At 35.8% G+C, this 22,765-nt stretch overlaps 1 protein-coding gene across 1 annotated transcript in view; it reads left to right on the forward strand.

The window, feature by feature from the left end:
- The window catches only part of NECAB1 (N-terminal EF-hand calcium binding protein 1), a 174,659-nt gene that overhangs the window by 15,580 nt on the left and 136,314 nt on the right, over nt 1-22,765 (forward strand). The window contains exon 3 of the mRNA XM_003902951.5: nt 15,987-16,095. Within this exon, the coding sequence (XP_003903000.1) occupies nt 15,987-16,095 (109 nt within the window). The remainder of the gene's footprint in view (nt 1-15,986; nt 16,096-22,765) is intronic.

Raw genomic sequence — 22,765 nt, forward strand, 5'->3', positions numbered from 1 at the left:
TCCTCCAGGTTACATTGTATGTTAACAGTAGTACCAGATGAGTGAACCCAGGTCCATCTCACTTCATATTTGGTGATTTTTTTTTCAATTTGTTGTATATGCACCTATGTATGTATTTCAGACTACAAATATAGAAATATAGTTAGAGCCTGAATCTGTATACATCTTGAATATGATGTTCTGGCGCTCCAATATGTGGTAGTTTAATTGATTTAATGCATTTGATGCTTCCTTGGTAGTCTGAATTATGAATGAATGACTAATACACCTCCAGAAAATAATATTGGCAATGAAAATCCTAGCCTAAGAATATTTGATGTCGTATTTGTGTATTTAGAGATACTTTAAAGACGTCGTTGGACTATGATCAATTCATTTGGAATTGATTATAAGAATTGTAAGAATTGGTAAGATTTCCAAACTGGTCACCTAAGATTTGGTTTATTCTGTTAACATGTAAAAATATGACCTTGAGTAGAAGCTGGAACAAAGGTTCGGTGTGTATGAGTATTTCCAATAAAGGCTGGGTCATCACCTAGCAACATGTCAGAGTCCTGCAGAGCTCTGTGATTCTGTCTTTTGCACTTGGGAATAAGGCTGTCCTTTGATGTGAGCCACTCAGTCAAGCATCACCACCCTGCTCTGGGCTCTCCAGACCCTCTTATCTTCTAATCAGGGCTCCTAGCCCCAAATAAAATGGAAAGATTAAAGGCTGGGCCCTAGAAATGAGGAATATTGGCATAAGGCTGGTTTGTATTTCATAATTCCTCATAGTTTTTGCAAACATTTTTGGGAAAATGATGAAACTGAGAATCAAGTAGCTTATAAATTAGTGGAGTTCTCACATCGCTCTGTACTCATATGTTAACTCTCAGGTACACACAGACGCCTCAACTACACATCTACCAGCTCGAAAGTTAAAGCAAAGTCTATTAGAAGTGATTCATTAAAAAAAAAAAATAATAATGCCCTCACAATGACCTTCTTGAAAGAAATGGCTCCTCCACCACTGCAAAATATGTGGGAGAAACCCAGGTGTGCAAGTTCTGACTGCAATGATATTTTTAATAAAATAAAGGAAAAAAATTTTCTATTTTCATAGTATGACTTTTTTTTTCTAAAATGCAAAGCACTTTCACACCCATAAATGTGTTACTTTTCTGCTAAAAGCAGAAAACGGAAAATTCTTATCTTTACATAGCTGGGTTTATAAGCTGCCACAGAAGAAACAAACAGAAAATTTAGATTCAGTTTCCTGGGCCCACAGAATGGTTCCCATGGGCTGTCAGCGGCTCAGAAATCAGGTCCTGCTCCAATACCAGATCCTGGAGGGCACACAGCATAGACTTATCCCAAAATGTGGCTTCTACCTTAAGTGCTTTCTGTAATGGGGATCTGTGGTAGTCATCCCAACCTTCCTTTCCTTTCTGTTCCTGCAATTTAAACGTCTACTCTGCTCCATCTAGATCCCAGAGATATGCAGCATAATAGTTAAGTTTATATATGATTTTGCAGTCAGATTACCTGGACTCAAATCCCCATTCCACTTACTGTGCAATGTGGGTAACTTAATTTCCCCACCTGTGAAATGGAAATAAAGGCAATGCCTCTCTCACAGACTTGTTGGAAAATTAAATAGATCACACACAGAAATTCTTGGAAATGTGCCTGGCCCTTAGGAAGTTCTTAATAAGTGTTAATCTATTTCCATTTTTTCATCCTAATTATTTTTAAAATATTTATTTATTTATTTATTTATTTATTTATTTATTTAGAGATGGAGTCTCACTCTGTCGCCCAGGCTGGAGTGCAGTGGCACGACCTTGGCTCACTGCAACCTCCACCTGCCGGGTTCAAGCAATTCTCCTGCCTCGGGCTCCCGAGTAGCTGGGACTACAGGTGTGTGTCACCATGCCCGGCTAATTTTTTGTATTTTTAGTAGAGACGGGGTTTCACCATGCTGGTCAGGCTGGTCTCAAACTCCTAACCTCACGATCCGCCCACCTCAGCCTCCCAAAGTGCTTGGATTACAGGCGTGAGCCACTGCGCCCGGCCTTTTCATCCTAATTCTTGTTCTTATTTGGCTAGACTGTGAATCATAATATCCTGGTGCTGAATTTTTCACATGGCAGTGCCCAGAGGTCTGTCCGTGACCACCTTTCTAAGACCCCAGAGCTGCACTAGTGTTTGTTCTGCCTTTGCTCTGGTCATTCAACTTTTCTTATTGTTTGCAAACCAATAATCCTAGTTGAAATTCTCGTGTGTTTTGGAGTTGGTGCTTTGTGCCCAGACGCCTGATTTGCCCCTCTAGATGTGTCTCCATCTCAGGACAGGAACCACCAATGAACCCTTGCTCCATCTAAAAGTTTCAGAGGCTTCCATAACTCTTCTCTTTCTCTAGTAATTCCACATCCAATCTATTAGCAGGCCCTGTTGGCTTCACTATCAAAACATCTTCAAAACCTAGTCACTTCTTGCTATTTCCAAATCTTCAACCCTCGTTAAAGCCTCCTTAATCTGGCACTTGGCATACAGCAAAAATTTCCATATTAGAGCTATTGAAGACTTCAGAAAATCAGTGGCAAAGGTGATAGAGATAAGAAAACGCATTTGATACTTTTGGATATATAATTAGCAGACTTGGTAATTATTTGGAAGTGTTAAGTAAGAGAGATGAAGGTATTTACTGACGTGTACATATGCAAGATTGTGTGTGTTTCAGATTTCCAGTTTCTGACTTGAGTAACTAGATGGATGATGAGGCTATTAACTTCTTTATGGTTATGAAAGTGTCCTACATGTGAAAAGCTTGATTTTGTTGTAATATTGGTCACTTTTAGTTATGAGAGTTCTCCTGTGAATATCTGTTGATCTAGTAATAAGTGATATTTCTGTGTGTTTCTTAATATTCAAAATCACACCTAAGTTGTTAAAAATACCTAAAAAAATGTAATAGCCTGTATGTTACCAACTTTTTATGGCCATGAGAATATTGGTTTAGACTTTACAAGAAAATATTACAGTAATAACAGTAAATAATCTTATTAAAATATTATTATGCTGTGTTAGGCATAATTTTATTTAATCCTTATAACAATATTGCAAGGAAGATACTGTCATTGTCCCAATTTTATTTATGAGTAATCTGAGACATAGGCAACTCATCCAATGGCATGGAGTGAGTAAACAGGATTTGTATCCAGATTTTCTTCTAACCCAAAAGTCTTAGCACTTAAGTAGGATGCTTCATTTGCTATGGCTCATCTCTGTAGCAGAATTGTGCTGTTGAAGTCTAGAAATACCAATATTTCCACATGGAGAATCCTAAATGATTCAGTGTAAAAAATGACAAAAATATTTGAAATTATTTTGGCTATGTTCCTGTTTTAAGGTGGCATGGTATGATGGAGAGTTGGAACTTTAATCTGCTATTTGTTCATTCACTCATTCCTTTATTTGCTTAATACTTTATAGTGCCCTTTAAATGCCAGAGACTGTGCTAGATGTTGGGAATACAAAGACAAAAGAATACATATACTTTAGTATACATTTACTAGGATGTGATCTTAGACTAATTCATTAACCTCTCTGAGTTCATTTCTTCATTTTTTGAAAATAGGAATAATAAGAATTTGCAGGGCTACTGGGAAGAAAAAGCCAAGTAAATATATGTAAAGTCCCAAGGATGTTGTTTAAAATATTGTGAGTAATCAAAACATGTCAGTTCCCCTTTGCCTTCACTAATTTCTTATAGGTCCTAAAGATATGATTTCTTCACTTGTGAACTAAGGAAGGCAGACTATAAAAAACTGAGCCCTTACAAGATTTTATGTTACTAGGACAAATTATATACTTGTGTAATCAACGGAACTCATCTTTGATTTTTGCACATGGATTTGAGAAAACTTAGGCAATAAACTCTAAACTCTTTGGGATTTGAGGTGGGGTAAGGGCATGGTGGTTGGGGATAACATTGTCCTCTGGGAGCTTAGCATCTTCTTGATAGATGAGTCATGTACACAGAGAAAATTGAATGTTTTTCTCTTTTTTCATTTTTTGAAACAGAGTTTTGCTCTGTTGCCCAGGCTGGAGTGCAGTGGTGCAATCTCGGCTCACCACAACCTCCACCTCCAGGGTTCAAGAGATTCTCCTGCCTCAGCCTCCCATGTAGCTGGGACTTTAGGCGTGTGCTAGCATGCCAGGCTAATTTTTTGTACTTTTAGTACAGATGGGGTTTCATCCTGTTAGCCAGGATGGTCTTGATCTCCTGCCCTCGTGATCCACCTGTCTTGGCCTCCCAAAGTGCTGGGATTACAGGCGTGAGCCACTGCGCCTGGTGAAAATTGATTAATTTTCGACATCAACGTCAGCAGCACAACTCTGCTATAGAGATAAGCCACAACACATGAAGCATCAATAATTTTCAACGCGTTTACAATGCAAGAGGCATCACTAAGCCAAATGAGTGAGAAAACACCCTAATGCATTAGAGTTCTGAGGAGGAAGAGGTTTCTGGGATAGGATGGCCTAGGAAGGCTTATGGACTCATTGTCCTCAAATACATCTCCAAAGATGAGTAAAAATTCAGATAGCCAGCAAAAAAGAAAGATGATTATCCATTAGGACGAATTCAGTTTAAGTGACAAAAACCTAATTCAGATTAGTTAAGGTAAAATTGGGAAATAGTTGGCTCCTATAATTGAAAAAACCCCAAATGGTAAAGCTTTGAGTACACCTTTATGTAGGTGTTCAGAAATTACTCTCTTTATCTATCTCCTTTCTTATCTCTACATCTCAATTTTGGTTTGTGTCTGGCTGGTCTTCCTTTCAGGTAGGCTTTCTTACCAGGGGTGGCGAGATAGTACCTAGAACCCATCCCACCAGTTCAACAGGTCAGAATAAAGAGAGAATTTCTCCTTTACATTAATTTTAGCAAAAATCTCAAGATTTTCTCTGATTTATCAACTAGTCACATGCCCATCCTTGAAGCAATAACTGAGGGATTGGATGAAGTGGTTTTCTAGGCTTAGATTATACACACACCCCCAGAGAGGGTGGGTGCATAAAGCTGCACCTCAAATAGAGTGGGAGAGAGAGCAGATGATCTCTCAAGCAAAAATCAGTGTTTCTACAAAAAGAATAGAGAATAGATGTTGACCAGGCAAAATTAACAGATGTTCCTCTTTTTGAGGGTAAACTAGCTGAAAAAGCAGTGATTATCCAGTGAGAATGCAGGTATAGAGGAGGGGAAATACAAGCAATTTGATTATGTATTGTACTCCTCTTTCTACCTCTAATGCCTGTGTTAAAATATTTAGTTTTCATTTACCAGTGAAATTTGTCTACAAATGGAGTATTCTTCACATTGCTAATTTTGAATCTACATCCGCTACAAACTAAATATTCCTCGGACAAATGTTTCATCTGTCATTCTACGAAAGCCTGAGTAAACAGAAGTGGTTTTTTTTTTTTGTTGCTTTTCTCCTAGGCTCACATAAAATGTTATTGTTAATTCTCCATGGAAATGACATTAAACGGATTTCTTTCACTAAATTAGGAGCATTCTTTCTAGCCACGAAAACTAATACACATTCATTCCCTCAGAATGAAGACAGTTTTTTTTTTTCCATTTTCCCAGCACAATTCCAAGTGACAAAAATATTTTGATGTAACAAATGAGCTTTCCCCAAAAAGTATCTAAATATTTGATGTCAAGTCAGTAAAGAACCAAGCATTTGACTGAATTATTCATTTTTCTACCTGATATCTGTGCATTTGGTTGATTTTAAACCGAGAGCAGCTTTAATGACCTGCTTCCAGGAATGTGTCTTGGGAGACATGCTTTCTGGGACCTCATCTGAATCATTTAACCTTGTCATATTTCAGTTTCCTTCCCCTCCTGAAAAGACAAATAAAAAGATGAAACTACGTCAAGAAATTATTGTGATGACTATAGTCAATAAAATTTAGACCAAAAGTGCCTCACAAGATAACAGGTCAAAATATACTTACTTTTATAAGCAGTGACACATGAAATGAATGTCATTTCTCCAAATAATCTGTAAAATACATGGAGCCAGGGTAGAATGTCTAGAGTTAAGAAACTGAATCTGTTGAGTCGATTACTGAGTTAAATATATGTTATCTTTCAAGATCTAATATGAATAAGTATAACTAATTTTGCCATGTTGATAACAGTCAGCTTTTAATATATTTTAATATGTTAAAGTATTTTAATGCTACATAATTATCATATTACATTATTATTATTATTTTAGAGACAAGGTCTCACTCTGTCACCCAGGCTGGAGTGCAAGTGATGTAATCAGAGCTCACTGTAACTTTGAATTCCTAGGTTTAAGTGATCCTCCCTGTCAGCCTAGTGAGTAACTAGCACTATAGGTGCACACCAGCACACCCAGCTAATTTAAATTTTTTTTTTGTAGAGACTGGGTCTCACTGTGTTGCCCAGGCTGGTCTTAAACTCCTTGCCTCAAGTGATTCTTCTGCCTTGGCATCCCAAACTAATTTTTCAAAACAGTTTTTATTTTAAAAGTTTTAGATTTACAGAAAAATTGTGAAGCTCGTGTACAGAGTTCCCATATAACCTGAAACCAAGTTTCCCTTGTTATTAACCACTCTATAATTAATTAGTGTGGTACATTTGTTGTAATTGATAAATCCATGTTGATAAATTATTTGTCAACTAAAATCCACACTTTATTCAGATTTTTCTTAGTTTTTGTCTAATATTCTTTTTCTGTTCCAGGATCACATTAAAGATACTGAAACTGCATTCAGTCATTATGTCTCCTTAAGCTCCTCTTGGTTGAAACAGTTTCTCAGACTTTCTTTGATTTGATAATCTTGACAAGTTTCAGGGAGTACTAGGTCTGCTATTTTGTAGCACGTACTTCATTGGGATTTGTCTGATGTTTTTCTCTTAATTAGACTGGAAATATGTGTTTGAGAGAGAAAGACCACAAAGGTAAAATGCCATTATATCATATCAAGAATATATATGATCAGTATGATTTAGGATGCTGATGATGACATTGATCACCTGGCTGAGGTAGCGTTTGTCAGCTTTCTCCACTGGAAAATTTACTCTTTCAACTCTTTTCATACTTTTCTCTGGAGGAAAGTCACTATACCTAGCCCACACCCAAGGAGAGGGGAGTTATGCTCTACCTCTTTGATGTCTGAGTATCTGCATTAATTATTTAGAATCCTTTTGCGTGGGAGATTTGTCTATTTTCTTATTTATTTATTTAACATTTATTCACAACATTATGGACACATGGATATTTATTGTATACGTTGGATTATAATCCAATATTACTCAATTTGTTTTGTTGTTCAAATTTTCCCACTTTGGCCATTGGGAGCTCCTTTAGTTGACTCCTATGTTCCTTTGACATACCCTCATAATTATGGGTGGGGGAGTTTTTACATTCTGGTATTAACAGATGCTTCAGGCTCATCTTTGATAATCTCTACTCCAGTCTGGAAAAAATTATTTCTCTGAGGAACTCAGGTCTTTTTTATCAGAAAATGTTATTAGAAACCAAGGTCTGGATAATTGTGCTCATTATTACTGATGTGTCTTCATTGCTTCTAAGCCCTCTCAGCTAAGAAGCAAGGAAATACATATGTGTACACTAACCCAATTGTATGCACATATCCATAAATGCTTCTGTATATACCTATGAGTACCTATACTGAGCTAAACATGAGTTTATATTAATGTCTGAGACTCGAATCCATTACCACATGGATCATTCTAGATTTCTCTCTTTGCTTGTCTATATCCTCTTACTCCAAGAGTGAGAAAACTGGCTCCTAGCCTCAGACACCTATTTACATAATTGTTTAATCCCAGTCTACATGTGTACTAGTATCAGAATGTTTAACTCATACCCTATGGAAAACAGCTTCATCAACTACAGCACAGTCCTATATACATTTTCTTTTGCCTTTAGCTTATAGACTTCACTATTTTCCATAGTTACTTAGGTTAGCACCACTTTCCCTCAATCCCTCCAGTGAGATTGTTTTGTACATTCCTAATAGAGTTAAATTGTTTTGTCACATTCTGCATTCTATTCTGGGATTCCCTGAACTCTTAAATTATTTTTTAAGATTTTGCATGCATTAAAGTTCATTCTTTGCACAGTAAAGTTCTATAGGTTTTGGCAAATGCATGTTATATATCTATCATAGCATGTCATACAAAATAGTTTACCCACCTTCAAAAGTCCTCTGTGCTTGTCCTGTTCAACCCTCCCTCCAACCTCCACAAACTCCTGACAACCACTGATCTTTTTGCCCTTTCCAAAAGACCATAAAATTGGAATCATATAGTATGTAACATTTTCAGACTAGCTTCTTTCAGTTAGCAATATGGATTTAAGATTCATCCAAGTTTTTCCATGACTTCATAGCATAATTTTTTATCACTGTATAGTATTTCATTGTGTGGATATATCAAATTATTTTATCCATGCTTCTACTTCAGTTGGGTTACTTCAGTAGAGACATGAAAAAAATAATTTCTTTCCCATTTTTTGCGATTATGAATAAAGCTGTGATATACATTCACAGGCAAGTTTTTAAGTGGAAAAAGTTTTCAAATGTTGGATAAACACCTCGGAATGTGATTGCTAGATAAGAATGTACCAAAATGTCTTCCAAAGTGGCTGTATTATTTTGCTTTTCTACCAGTAATGAATGTTACCATTGCTCCACTTTCCAGCCAAAAATTGGTATTTTCAGTTTTTTCAGGTTCTGTATTTCATTACTGTTTAATTTTTCAATTCCCTAATGACAATATGGAACATCTTCTGAAATGCTTGTTTGTCATCTGTATATCTTCTTTGGTATAGAGTCTGTTTAGATCTTTTGCTGATTTTTAGTTGGCTTTTGTTTTCTTACTGTTGAGTTTAAGAATTCTTTGTATAATATGGATACAAGTCCTTACTCAGATATGTGTTTTGCAAATATTTTCTCCCAGGCTGTGGCTTGTCTTTCATTGTCTTAACAGTTTCCCCTCCTCACAGAGCAAAAGTTTTTCATTTCAATGAAGTCCAATTTATTAATTTTTCTTTTATGGTGTTATATCTAAAAGCTCATCATTCAAATCATGGTCACTTAGATTTTCTCCTAATTTTTAATTTTAAATGTTTGTGGGAACAATGATTAACTCTTCCTTCATTTTTGATATTGATAATGTGTGTTTTCTCTCATTTTTCTTGCTTAGGTTGATTAGAGGTTTATCAATTCTATCAATCTTTTCAATCATATTTTAGTTCTATTTATTTTCTCTATTATTTTCCTGTTTTTAATTTCATTGATTTCTGCCCTAATTTTTATTATTTATTTTCTCCTGCTTATTTTGAATTAAATTATTCTTCTCTCTTTAGTGTCCTAAAGTTGAAACTCAGATGTTGATTTTGGATCTTTCTTCTTTTAACATTTCTTGCAGAGCAGTTCTGCTGACAATTAATTTGTTCAGTTTTATTTGTCTGAGAAGGTCTTTATTTCATCATTACCTTTGAAGAGTAATCTCACCAGATGCAGAATTCTAGATTGTGATGTTTTCTTTTAATGCTTTAAATATTTCACTACATATTCTTACTGCTTGCATTGTTTCTGACAAGAAGTCCACTGTAACTGTAATTCTTCTCCTTAGCCCTCTATAGTGGAGATGCTTGTTTTCTTCTCCTTCTGTCTACATTTCCTCTTTGTCTTTGGTATCGTGTAGTTTGAATCTGATATACTCAGGTATGAGTTTGGTTTTGGGCGAGGGGAGATTTATCCTCTTTGGTACTCTCTGAGCTTCCTGGATCAGTGGTTTGGTTTCTGTCATGAGTTTTGTCTTGGCCGTTATTACTTGAAATATTTCTTTTGCCCTCTACTCTCCTTCTTCTTCTGGTATTCCAATTACATGTAACACTTTTTGAAATTTCCCAGAGTTCTTGGATTTTTTTACATTCTCTTTTTGCTATGCATTGCTGTTTCAGAAAGTCAGTGTTTTAAAAAGACAATAATTTTAAATGCTCACAAAAACTAGATTAAAATTGCCACAGGGGAGGAGAAATACTGACATTTCTATTGACCTTTCCTCAAGTTTTTTGATTCTTTCTTCAGTTGTGTCATGACAGTCCACTGATAAGCCCAACAGAGGCATTCTTCATTTCTATAACAGTTTTTATATATTTCCAGTATTTTTTCATTCTTTGTTAGAATTTTTATCTGTCTGTTTACATTACCCATCTTTCCTTCCATATTGTATACTTTTTCCAGTAGAGCCATATTAATCATAGTTATTTTAAATTTCTTGTTTCATTATTCTATGATTTGTGTCATATCTGAATCTGGTTCTAATGCTTGTTTTGTCTCTTCAGACTGTGCTTTTCCTTGCATTTTAGCATGATTTGTGAATTTTTTTTGTGTGTGAAAGCCAGGCATGATGTATCAGGTAATGGGAACTGAGATAAATAAGTCTCTAGTATGAGGATTTATGTCAATCTCACCAGGTTGGGTTGTGTTTAATGTTTGCTCTAGTGATAGCGCCAGAAGCTTCAAATTCCTTTTGTGTCTTTTTGGTTTTTTTGTTGACTGAGTTTCCCTAAGTACTCCCCCTCAAAAGGACTAAGTCTGGCGGCTCTTTCGTTCACCATTCACCATTATCATACAGGAGTCCTTCTGTGGTGGTAAGGAGTGGGGAAGCAGACTTGATCTCTAAACTTATGATTAAATCTGAGTTTCTTTGTGGGCCTGTGTGCCTGGGCTGACACCTTTGCAGGTGTTTCTTAGCTCTCCACGCTATAAGTTGGGGAAGAAAGGTTAGTATAAACGACAATAAGAAAAATGCCTGTCTTCTCAGGTGGGACAGGGCTCTGGTAAAGTCTTTGACCTGGAAGGTAGACCTTTTTTATGGAGAACATTTGGGGTATATTTGTTGATAACTCTTCCCCTCCTCCTGCCAGAGCCACAAAGGAATCTTTCTTACCGCCTCACTGTGAGAAACTGGTGAAGTTTCTGGAGATAAAACCCACCAAAGGATGGAGGTTCAGCAACAGCTGCACCCCCGGCAGTTTCTCCTCTCCTGCTCGTCCACAATCAGCCTCCAGCAATTCATCAAAACCACCATTAAAGGGTCCCTCTCAGTTTATGGCTACAGTAGCTTCTGTTCCAAATAAGCAGATCTTAGCTGTGATTCTCTGCTTTTACCTGTCTTTCCAGATTTGGGATAGCAGTTTACCCTGACTTCAGTTGTCCAATGAGTTGAAGAAAAGTCATTGAATTTCAGGTTTTTTCAGCTTTTTGTTGTTTTAATTATGACATCTAATATATGAGATTTAATATATGACATCAATTATGAATTATGACATCTAAGGTTTAATGTTGGAGCTAAAATCAGAAGAGGTATTTTATTTTCATTTATATATTGTTAGTAAGTTGTTTTAAAACAAATATATGACACGAAAATGTCAGAATAAGAGTAATTAAATTCAGTAATTTCTATGAGTTCATTTTGTTCTAAGGATTCCATTATTATTATTGAACATGATAATGTTTTGATGTTTTCATTTTGATAAACTACAATATTTAAAGTGCTCAAAAATGCTAAAGTAATACGTAAGTGAAAAAAACAGTGTTTTGAGAGCATAATCATTTTAAATGCTCACAAAAATAGGCTTAAAATTGCTGGGGGGAGGGGCAATACTTACATCAGAGCTCTAGTTGTTGTCATGTTTGTGGATGCAGCTTGAAGGAGACATTAAATTAGTGTTTAAATAGTCTTTTTTTTTTTTAAAAAAAAAAAGAAGCACTAATTTTAAGATTTACAAACCTGATTACTTAAAAAAATAAAAATAAAATTTCCATCATTAAACGCACCTCAAATACCCATTTTCTATGTGTACTCAATAAATATTTTTCAAGGAAGAGTAGAAAATGGAAATTAAAAACACATAAATGATCTTCACTTAGCAAGAGTGAACTAGTAAATCCATATCTACCATTGTTGAACTCTTACTATGTGCTAGGTACTGTGTTAAGTGTTTTCTATATAGCCTCTCTCTTAATCCTCTCAATAGCCAGGCATTTACGAAATCTGAAACTTAAAAGAGTTAGTTGGCACTTCCAAAGTTCTTTCTGGGCCCTTTTCTTCCTCGTTGTAGGCATTCTCCTTGGGAGAACTCACTCACTTCTAAGACCTCAATTACTTGATATTGGTAACTCCCAAACATACACCTCAAGCCCCTATCCCCCATTTGACTTTTCTAGACCCCTGTGATTCCACTACTGTGCACTAAATGCCTCTACTTACTCCACAAGTACCCCTAATCTCAACATATCCAGAAGAACACTCTTTAGCTCACTCTATGCTTTTGCTCAGTGTTCTCTCTAGCAATGAATGATGATACCATCCATCTGTTGCTCAGTTTGGAAAGCAAGTCTCATCCTTGACTTACTTGCTGTCTCTCACGCATCACCTCTACCTATCACCAATGTGTGGTGATTCTGTCTCTGCCACCTTTGATTTTTGCTTGGACTTCTGCAATGCCCTGTCAACAAGTCTTCTCATAGCATTCCCCTCCACTCCATTCTACTTACTGCAACCACAGTAAGGTTTCTAAAATATGACTGTGGCTCCTGAGCACTCTTGGGGTAAATTAAAAACTCTTTATCATAATTTTGATGGTTTCTCTCTCATGATATTTCCTCTTCATATCTGACTCCTTCTATCCTCCAAATATATACCCTTTGGCTGGGTATACTGAGTTTTCTTTTCAATTTCCAACCCAAGTCCTTTCTTGCCTCCTAGCCTTGTCGTTTGCATTCTCTCTGCCTGGAGTACTTTCTCTTGAAAGATCTTCCTTCACTAACCCCTATTTTTCATTTGTGTCTCATCACAAGTGCCACTTCTGGGAAACCTTCCCTATCCCTTTATAGCTGGACCAATTTTTTTTTTCCAAATGCTCTCACATCACCCTGTGTCTCGTAGAATCCCCCTTATTATATTGTACCATTTACTGTGTCATAATTATAAGATCCATAAAAGCTTGTCTACCTGTGTTCTTAATACAAAACACAGTTTTTGGCACATACTAGGACCTTGATAAACATTTGATGAAAGAGTGGATAAAGTGCTGTACTAGCAAAAGGCAAATCATGTTTAAAACTCAAGATTTTTTTATCCCAAGACTGTGGTCTAAGCAACTGTGCTCTGCTGCCTCCATCTCAAAAAATTTATTGGAATTTGGAATATAAGGCCAGGATAATTTTTAAGTAAAGCAGAGGTGGGCCAACTATTTTCAGGATAAACTTGGACAAAGCATGTAATTCCAATTGAAAAACCTGTGCCCTTTGGTGGTAAAAGTTCAAATTTGGTACCATAGGAAATGAGACCTTACAAGATTTGGTTATTCTGTGAGCCAAACCCATATAAATCAAAGGTTAACTCTGTTGTTCCATTTTAAAAGCAAATATCAACAGGAAAGTTGAAGTTTGAATAAAATGTTTCTAATAAAAATTTATAATTGCTTTATAAATACAGAATCACACTACAAGGGAATATTTTTCCCTTTCCTTTAAAAAAATGTAATACTTTTGTTTAACATTAAGGCTCTAGTATATAAGTCTTCAAAAGTAACTCTTTGCAATTGCTTCTTTAAACGTGTGGCCACCTAAAGTGAAGTCTTTCAGGAATACTGCATGTGGTCACAACAGGTTTTCAAAGCATACTTTCCACCCTTCAGGCCAAGACTGTAAGCTAATGCTTCCTTTTTCTTTTTATATATTTTCTTCTAATAGGAGGGTTGTGTTTTTTTTTTTCTAAATAAAAGGCTTTTATCCCCAGAGAAGCATCAGAGCACTTATTAATCGATGCTTTTACTTGATAGAATGCACATTATTATTTGAAATCACTTACTTATCATAATTATAAAGCAGTATTACCGGGGCCCACCCTATCCACAGGGTGCACAGGCAACCCGAGTGCAGTAATACTCTGTTTCCACTCACCTGAGAAATATTAGCCATTCACCAAGGAAAACATATTCCATCATCAATATATACATATTACATTCATTACATATCATAGTGTTGGAGATGGAAATAGTGGGTCAATTTCTGTTTTTCTTTTTTCTTTCTTTTATTTTTTTTTTAATAGTACATGAAAAGGTCTTTCTTTTTCTCTCTTTAACCTCAGTCTGATTTGTTCCAGTTTTTCAACCTGGCAATGTATTTTTCATCAAAGCAAGGAGATACACAGTAGAAAGACCACACTATGTCTTGTCTAGCATATCTATCAGGTTACATGGGGCTAAGTTTAAAATAGTCATATGAGGCATATAACTACCTCATTCAAAAACAGAAACACAAAATTAGGCAATTGATGAGCCTGGGGATTGAATTTCATTTTGCAATGGGTTGTTATGTCACCTGAATGGCAAAGCTGGGTTGGCTGGATCTGTGCTTGATTCAGATCTGGATTTATTCTACTTCTAAGGCTGTGTCTGCCCAGTTAGATGTTGGCAAAAATTAACTGGAAAATTAGATTATTGTGCCTTTTGTGTTGAAAAGCAAAATTAAATACAATTTAAAATCTTCCAGGAGTATTTATATTTATATTTTTTGCAAATAAGTTTTTTTAAAAAATGTTGTAGTCTGTAAGTCCTTATCTGAAAAAAAATAAGTAATTCTATGATTAGGCTTATTTTATCCTGTATAGTAAAAATTCAAATTTCTTGTCTACCCACCCCTCCATGCCCTCTGCGAGATTCTAATTTTCTGGTGGGGCTTAGGAATCTGCATTTCAGCAGTACTCCAGGCAATGTGTGGGCCATATTTTGGGGAAACAAAATGTTCTAGATGAATCTAGAGGAGCTAATTCTATTAAATCAAATATTCTTCTCCTCAAAGACGAATTCCACTTTGTTCAGTATAGCGTTGTTGGTAGAACTACATTATAGGAGTTTTGTGACCCTCGGCAAATTCCATCGTCCTTAAACCTCAGTTTTTTCATTATAGATGGAAAGGATCTTACTATCATTTACAGTTCTTTGTCAGCTTATCCGAGATAACTGAAAAATTAGCTCCCTGTACGGAGAGAAAGATACTTGCCTCTCTTTTCTGGTCCATTCGTTTCTCTAGGTTTGCTGCTGCTGTGTTTTGTACAAATCTTTTGCCTGTTAGTAATGTGTTTGTTCCATCTCTGTTGATCTAGATTTTACCTGTTGTCCAAAGTCAGGACGAATGCTACTAAAACCCCCCAGGCCCCCAAGTGAAAAGAATCTTTTATTACCCAGACTCCCATACAGTTAAAATACCTCTGTCTCATTGCATTAACCGTATTCTACTGTATAAAATACTTATAATGTCTGTATATGTTATCTTTTTTATGATCTCTTTTATTATATGTTATCTCTCTGACTGGGTTTCACCTTTGTGCCCTACAGTAAGTAAAACGTCTTTCGCTTTAAAGGTACTCACTGATTTAAAGGGCATAGGAATGGACATAGTTTGTTAGAATATAACAGCTACTCTGATATACATTTATTAAACACATCATATTTATCCTGCAATCTGCTAGGTCCTATATGTGTTTGGTACCACAAAGGTAAAACATCGAAATAATTGACTCTGTGTTGAGCTCTTTATTTGGTTATGTGGATACCTTTCTTGTATGGTCTGTTAAATAGTTCATTAAATGTTAAATGTTTGTCATGTGAATAAATGAACCAAAAAAATACCTAGAACCATGTAGACTTATATTTTATTAGATTGTACACGTCTGTGTTCTATGTCATACAAAGATATGTTAAATTATTTTTCTTTTTAACACCTTCAGCTGTTCTTTCTTTTTGAATACATATGTGTACATGCACAAGCGTTTGGACGAAGTTTTATTAAGCAAAAGATAGAACAATGTACAATATTAAAATAAATTTGTCTCTTCGTTCTTGCCATTTCAGATGATGGAAAATTATCCTTTGAAGAATTCAAAGCATATTTTGCAGATGGTGTTCTCAGTGGAGAAGAATTACACGAGCTCTTCCATACCATTGATACACATAATACTAAGTAAGAAATTTTTTTATCATTGGATTCCATAAATGAGGCAGAGAGCGTGAATGCATTCATATCCAGGAAGAAGAAAGGGAGGAACAATGTAGAGGGTATATTTTGCAATGTTTGCCTATGCTTAATTCTGATATACTTCTTTAGTAATTAAAATGCTCTGAAAAATTGACTTTGAAGCAGAAAATAATGATCTTTTGTAGAAAGCTCCCCTAAAGTGTTTTTAGATTGTTTCCACTTTGCAAAATGTAAAAGAAAAGTATGCATTATAAATAAATATAGTTCTGCCATTAATTTAAAGAGTAGAATTTTGCCTTGTTATTTAGGCTTAATCTCAATTTGCTTTGTTTAAAAATTTTTCTTAGGCCATTCTTACATTAACACAATGAAATGGAAGAATTGTAGCAGTTATCTGGACAATTCAGGTGTGCTGAATTCCAAATCACTGTTACCTGAGGACACAACTATCTCTGGAGAGCCAGTGTATACAGTGATCCATTCTTTTACTTATTTTGCCTATATAGATCTCTCTTTTGTATTGGCATAACGTTTCTGAAGTTTCTATTTATATTCTCACTATGCTTAAAAATATAAAATAATTAGGTCTTTAGGGTATAGAGCAATAGAAATATGCTGCTTGCTTTAGGCAATTGAACCAAATCAGATTGTTTGTGACAGTCACAATTACAAAACGCTTATATGAAAAACCACCGTTTCAGCCATGTCTTGAGACCTATCAGTGTGTCCATTGCTTGAAAAATCACTGTCTTGCCTCAGGCAAAGTGTTGAGATGACTCCAGGCAGTGAGTCAAGATGCCAAGAAAATGCCCTTGGGCTACATCTACAAAACAGACATTTTTTTGAGGCTAACTATTAAGAAAAATTAAAAGACTAAATTCACTTCACTCAAAGAGTTGAATATTTTTTAAACAACCAATTTATAAATTTCTTGACTTCATTGGGGTTTCAAATTCTTCATCCAATGGCTTAAGTATTTTGTTAACAGAAACAGTATTCACGGGTAACTATACTCAACAATAACTCTTGCATATCGAGTCCATAGTAGGTATTGGTGGCACAACATGGAACCAGCTTATGGTTTTATGGAGAAATAGACCAATTAGCTGATCATATCAATATAATTCATAAATGCTGTAATTGAGCCATGTGCAGGACACTTTTGGACCATAAGTCCCAACAGGGAGGAAATTTTAGCCCCATTTGGTAAGCTCAGGGAACATTTACAGGAGCTGAGTCATTATGGGAGATTAGAAATTCCTTAGGTAAAGAAAGGGGTGGAGAGAAGAATATTCTAATCAGAGGGAGAAGCATGAGAAAAGGCCTGGAAGAAGAAGGTGATGAGCAGCAACAAGTAGTTTCTTACTACTAAAGTATCAGCTGGAAGGCTGAGAATGAAAGATGAATCTGGAGAGGAAAGAAAGGACCAGAAAAGATGGAATTTGCATTCTGTGGTTGCAAAAGTGCTTCAACTTTATCCTGAAGGCCAGGGAAAAGCTATTAAAGAATTTGAGCCAGGCTGCAACACCTTTATATGTCACTGCGGATCTACTGAAGGACAGGCATACAGGGGGAATAGTTGACTCTTTAAATTGCTACTAGATCAGTATGTTAAGTAAAATAAGCCAGACATAGAAAGAAAAAAACAAAAACAAAAACAAATTGCTACTGGGGAAGAATGTTTATTTGTGAAAGAAAGAAAGCCATGTTGTACTTTACTGGGATATCATACTTTAAAGAATAAAAGAGCAGAGGCTCCCTTTGTGGCTTAGGTGTTAGACATTGAGATGCTAATGCTTTGTTATGTATGCTGATTATTTCTTCCTCCTTACAATTAGTATTGAAGTTTAAACAACATTTGGGTTTGGAACATTTATTGAGAGCCATAATAGTTCCAGAATTGGGTGTTATGAAGATTTTTAATATGTTACATTTAATTTATATTAATATTAATATTATTCATATTAATGAAACACTTTTCAATAGATCTTGTCAGCCTCTTTTGCTATTTTATTTATATAGTTATTAATTTGGGTTACTTGGCATAGCTTTAAGACTACTAAATGTTAAATAAGTATATATAATGATTTATACAGTAAGTCTAAAGGAATAATTATTACCACCAGTTTCTCTCATATGCATTAGTAACAACAAGTGTTTTCTGATCATAATGATGTTCAACTTTAATTTGGAGCTAAAGTATATATTAGGTAGAGACTTCTGAATTATATTGACGTAATTCCTTTTTTTAAGAAAGGGATGTCAGTATCAGTCTTTGATCTTTTACTAATACTAATTCAAACATTGGCATGGAAATTTTGGAGCTATATTTGAAACAACTGATAACTTATATCTTTGCATGATCCAAGTTTTAATTATTTTAACAAATGCACTATATATGCCAATTATTTTCTCCTTCCACTCACCTTCTAAGAATATAAGTTTTCCTCCAAATCCTGCCTCATTCAATATCCCTGACCACTCTAATTTAATCAAGAGTACAGCCTGGCCTGAAGGAGCCAGTAATATATAACCTGGACCAAAACAGTCAGACTCACTGTCTCACACTGTTTATGGTAGGCTATGAGAGTCAGAGTCTATGAACATTTGCTGCGGAGGTCCCTGTGACTACCCGGTTCCTGCCTTTCCTTATATCTGGAGTTTTGACTTCACTTTGGGGTCCATTAAATTGGTATCTTCCTAACACACTGCATTTTCTTGAACTTGTTTAAGTAATATTCTGTTCCTTGTGTAAGAACGTTCTAAGACAGTGTTACCCAATCACATTCCTGCCATCTCTAAAAATTCAAGTCTTTTTGCTACAAACATCATATTTGCCATGCTTGAGGAGTGACTTATCCACTTTGAGAATATTTGGAAAGAAAGAAGGAAAATAATAAGAACATATGTGGCTACTTAATTTTTTTCCTTTTGTCTCATGAAAATACTCTTAAAATATTATGCTTGATTATGAAAAGCAAATATTGTTCAGAAGCATAATTAGAGCTTGTGTCTATATTGCAGTATAATTATTTTAAATATCAAAATTAAGTACATTTTTCCTCATAAAATTACATTAAAAAAGCATCATGTAAACTTATGGACTTTAAAAGGTCATGTTTTATAAGTGGTTTTTAAATGAACAAATGATAAATATAGAGTAGTGTAATGATTTTAAAAAAAGTCTTAAGAAAACAAAAATATACTGCCCTCTTCACACACCTTTAGATAGCAGTCATAATTCCCAAATCTAACTCTACTGGTTTTTCTCTTTTGTTTCAGTCATTTATTTCTTTAATCTTTCATTTTAAGAAATCAATATGTTCATTTGAGAAATTTCCTTAAAAGTAGTTCACTGCAGTTTTTTTTTTTTTTCCCTCGAATTACTTGGATCTTTTCAGTCAGCTTTTCTCTCAGGAATGCAAATAAATCCCAGAAAAACAAACCCCAGATACATTTAACCTCAAAATAACTATGCAAAGATTTCTGCAAAGATTTCTGTATATGAATATTACCAAGGTTGGAGATATCTCAGGTCTTAATCATACAGAATGTTTTTAGTATATTTCAAAACCAAACTACCTATATCAACCACATGTCCTTATATGCCAAGGAAAGTGTCTAGCAGTTGTAATCACCTTTCAAGCCAGCCCAGGCACGAGCTTAAGCTCAATGCTCAGTATAATTTCAGTCTAATGAGAATTCCATGAATCATCCTACTTGTTTGTTGCTGTATTAGAATCCTTGTATAGTGACTGTTTGTCAGAAATTACATTCCTAATATATGCATTCCAAAGATTTCATTCAGAGCAGCAACTTTAGAAGTGAAAAGAACCGTGCGTAAAAGTAAGAGAAATTTGAAGGCATGGGAAGCCCAGCTTTCCATCACCTTTTAAATTATTAAATTGATAGATCTTTTTCATTATGTTCAGACATTCGGAAAGTTTTCCTGAGTTTTTCTTGCATATAGTGATTGGTTGAGTGTGGAACAAAAGACCAGCTTGTTTCTGTGGATGGTACTTGGGATATTTTGCATGGCAAAGGAGAAGAAGGTCAAATAATGTTTTTGTCATCGGGGCAAAATATTGTTGAAAACTTTGATTTTTCTCAAGTTTTAAGAGAAGTGCATACAATGTAATATTCTGAAGTAATCCTGAAGGATATCATGTCCACCTTATAAAACTTTCATAATTTCCCAGATTTTGTCAAGCCTCATTTTAACTGTATTATTTCTGGGACAAATATGCTTAATCTTTCATTTTCTTTTAAAAAATTATTAATCTCTCAATCATTTTAGTGAGCCTTATTGCACCCTTTCCAGACTCATTAGCGATGTTTTAAACTCACATTTTTCTCAACTTTTATAAAGTGACTCTTCAGAAAAGATACTTAGAGCCCTTAAAACTTGTTTGTAAAAGAAACTAACCTAGCAAAAACTAAATCTACAGCTAGGTAGCTTACAAACGGGAACCATCACACCAGTTAAAGAGCAAGAATAAATAGAGGAAAGATCATTAAGAGGAAACTTCATGGTTCATCAAAAGTGTTCTCATTCATCAGAAAGTTAGTCTGTCTACATTTTGCAGTTAGTTATAGGGAACTACGATGAATTTAGCATAAATCCTTGTGATGTTAATTATGGCAGAAAAAGGGGAGAGATCCCCTGGAGACCAAAACCCATTTTCCCAGCACACTGCACTTTGGAGTTCCAGATTGTCAGGGTAGACCAAATGGTCGACCAGATGGAAGTTTCACTTCTGTGTCAGAGAGTGAACATACAGAAAAGCATCCCAGGGCCCTCAGATGGGAGTCTGTGACTAGAGATAGATGACTGATGTCTTCTGATCAAGTGTTCTTTATTCCAAGCTAAAACAATTTTTTGGGTGCTGAGCACTGGGATTTCAACCCAGTACTTGTTAAATCACTGAAGCACACCAGAGTGACAAAAATATCACCACCTACTAAAAGAGCATAGTCCATCTTGAGCTAGCTCTGAAAGTTTAAAAAGCTCTTTCTTAAACCAAACTGAAATCTGTCTCTCTTAACTTCTGCTTGGTTCTGCTCTGTAGGGCCATTCAGAATATGAATATTTTATGAAAAGTCTTTCTAATATTTGAAGACAGTTTTCATGCATCAATGAGATAAAGTCCCATAATACTTGGAAGGAGCAGAATTTTGCTTCTTTGGAAACAGAAAAAATGCTTCACCTTGTATTTGTGCATGACAGATACATTCTAAAGCTTGATGAGTTAGGTGATGAAGCCACTTTCTTTCTTGAGTTATCTATTACACTGCTTAAGTGGACATATGCTGTGGGCAGTAAGAAAAGAAGGAAGGGTCAGTACTCATGGAACATACAGTAAGTTGGTCCAAAGAGCATGTAGCATAACCTGCATGACATTGCAACTGCAAAGCTTATTGCAATTCCAATAGTGGACAGGAGAGATCTCCTGCTTAACACAGCCTATACCATCTTCAACTAAGCTGAAGTCTTGGAAAGCAGTACCAAGACTTAAGTTCCTGGAGAATAGAGCAGGCCACAGTCCCAGGTACTCAGCTAAGCAAGTGTGGCATGACTGAGAGATACACAGGAAGGAACAAGAAAAGAGACAAAGATGGTGTGGCTATATGTCAAGAGAACAAAGTGAAGACCAAACTCCAGAGTACATCAGATTAACATGCAATGGACAGACTGGGCTTGCCAGGCTTGGGTTTCAGCAATACAAATTTGGCTAAGGAGCACTGGCAGAACTGTGCTCCAGGTATTCAGAGAAGCCCTGAACTGGCCATCAGTAAACTAGCAGAGAACACAGAGTCCAGTTAGAACTTCTTTCTATCCATGAACCAAGGCTTGGCTCTAGAAACTAGGTAGTGGGCTGATCTCTATCCAGGCTTTAAGTAGTTTTCTTGGTATAAGCTGATACAGGCTAGCAGATGTATGCTGTTTTTGAGAGAGGCATGATTTTCATAATGCTTTGCATGCCAGATGAGGGATGGAGTCAGAGGAACCACAAAGCTGTAGAGAGAATAACATACTTTTGACAGATTTTTCTCAACTCCTCTTAGGCCCTACTTCAGAGAAGTCACAGCAGGGCAAATGATTCTGTAGTAGGCAAGAATTATTGGATGTGAGTGACAGAAACATAAATTAAGCTGACTTAAGGAAATAATTGTCTGCCTCACGTGTCTTATAGGTCTAGAGACAGATTTCACGTGTGCTGGAGGTAGCTACTCGAATAGTGTTGCTGAAAATCTGTCTCCCATTGTCTCTCACCTCTTCTTTTCCCTGTGTTAGCTGTTCTCTTGGGAGGGCCCTCTCACTGAGAGGCCAAGATGGTTCCTAGAAGCTCAAGGTTCATATTGCCGCCGGCTTAGCAAACACTCAGAGAAACTGCTTTTATTTCCCAATAACTCTCAGCAAATCCTGTTTTTGAATTATGATAGCCTGGCTTAGATCTCATGCATATCCCTGGACAAATAACCATTTTCAAGAAAACATAATGCAAAATAGAACTGGGATGGTGTTTCAGGATAAAGGTGAATAGATGCCAGGCAGGCAAAAGTTGAGCCTCCTACAGATCAAATAACTGCTTATTCAGTCTCAAGGACTTCTCTTTACCCTCTCATATTTTAGAGGAAGATAATCTCCTTCCCC

Source organism: Papio anubis, chromosome 8 (genome assembly GCF_008728515.1).
Source record: "Papio anubis isolate 15944 chromosome 8, Panubis1.0, whole genome shotgun sequence".
NCBI classification, from domain to species: Eukaryota; Metazoa; Chordata; class Mammalia; order Primates; family Cercopithecidae; genus Papio; species Papio anubis.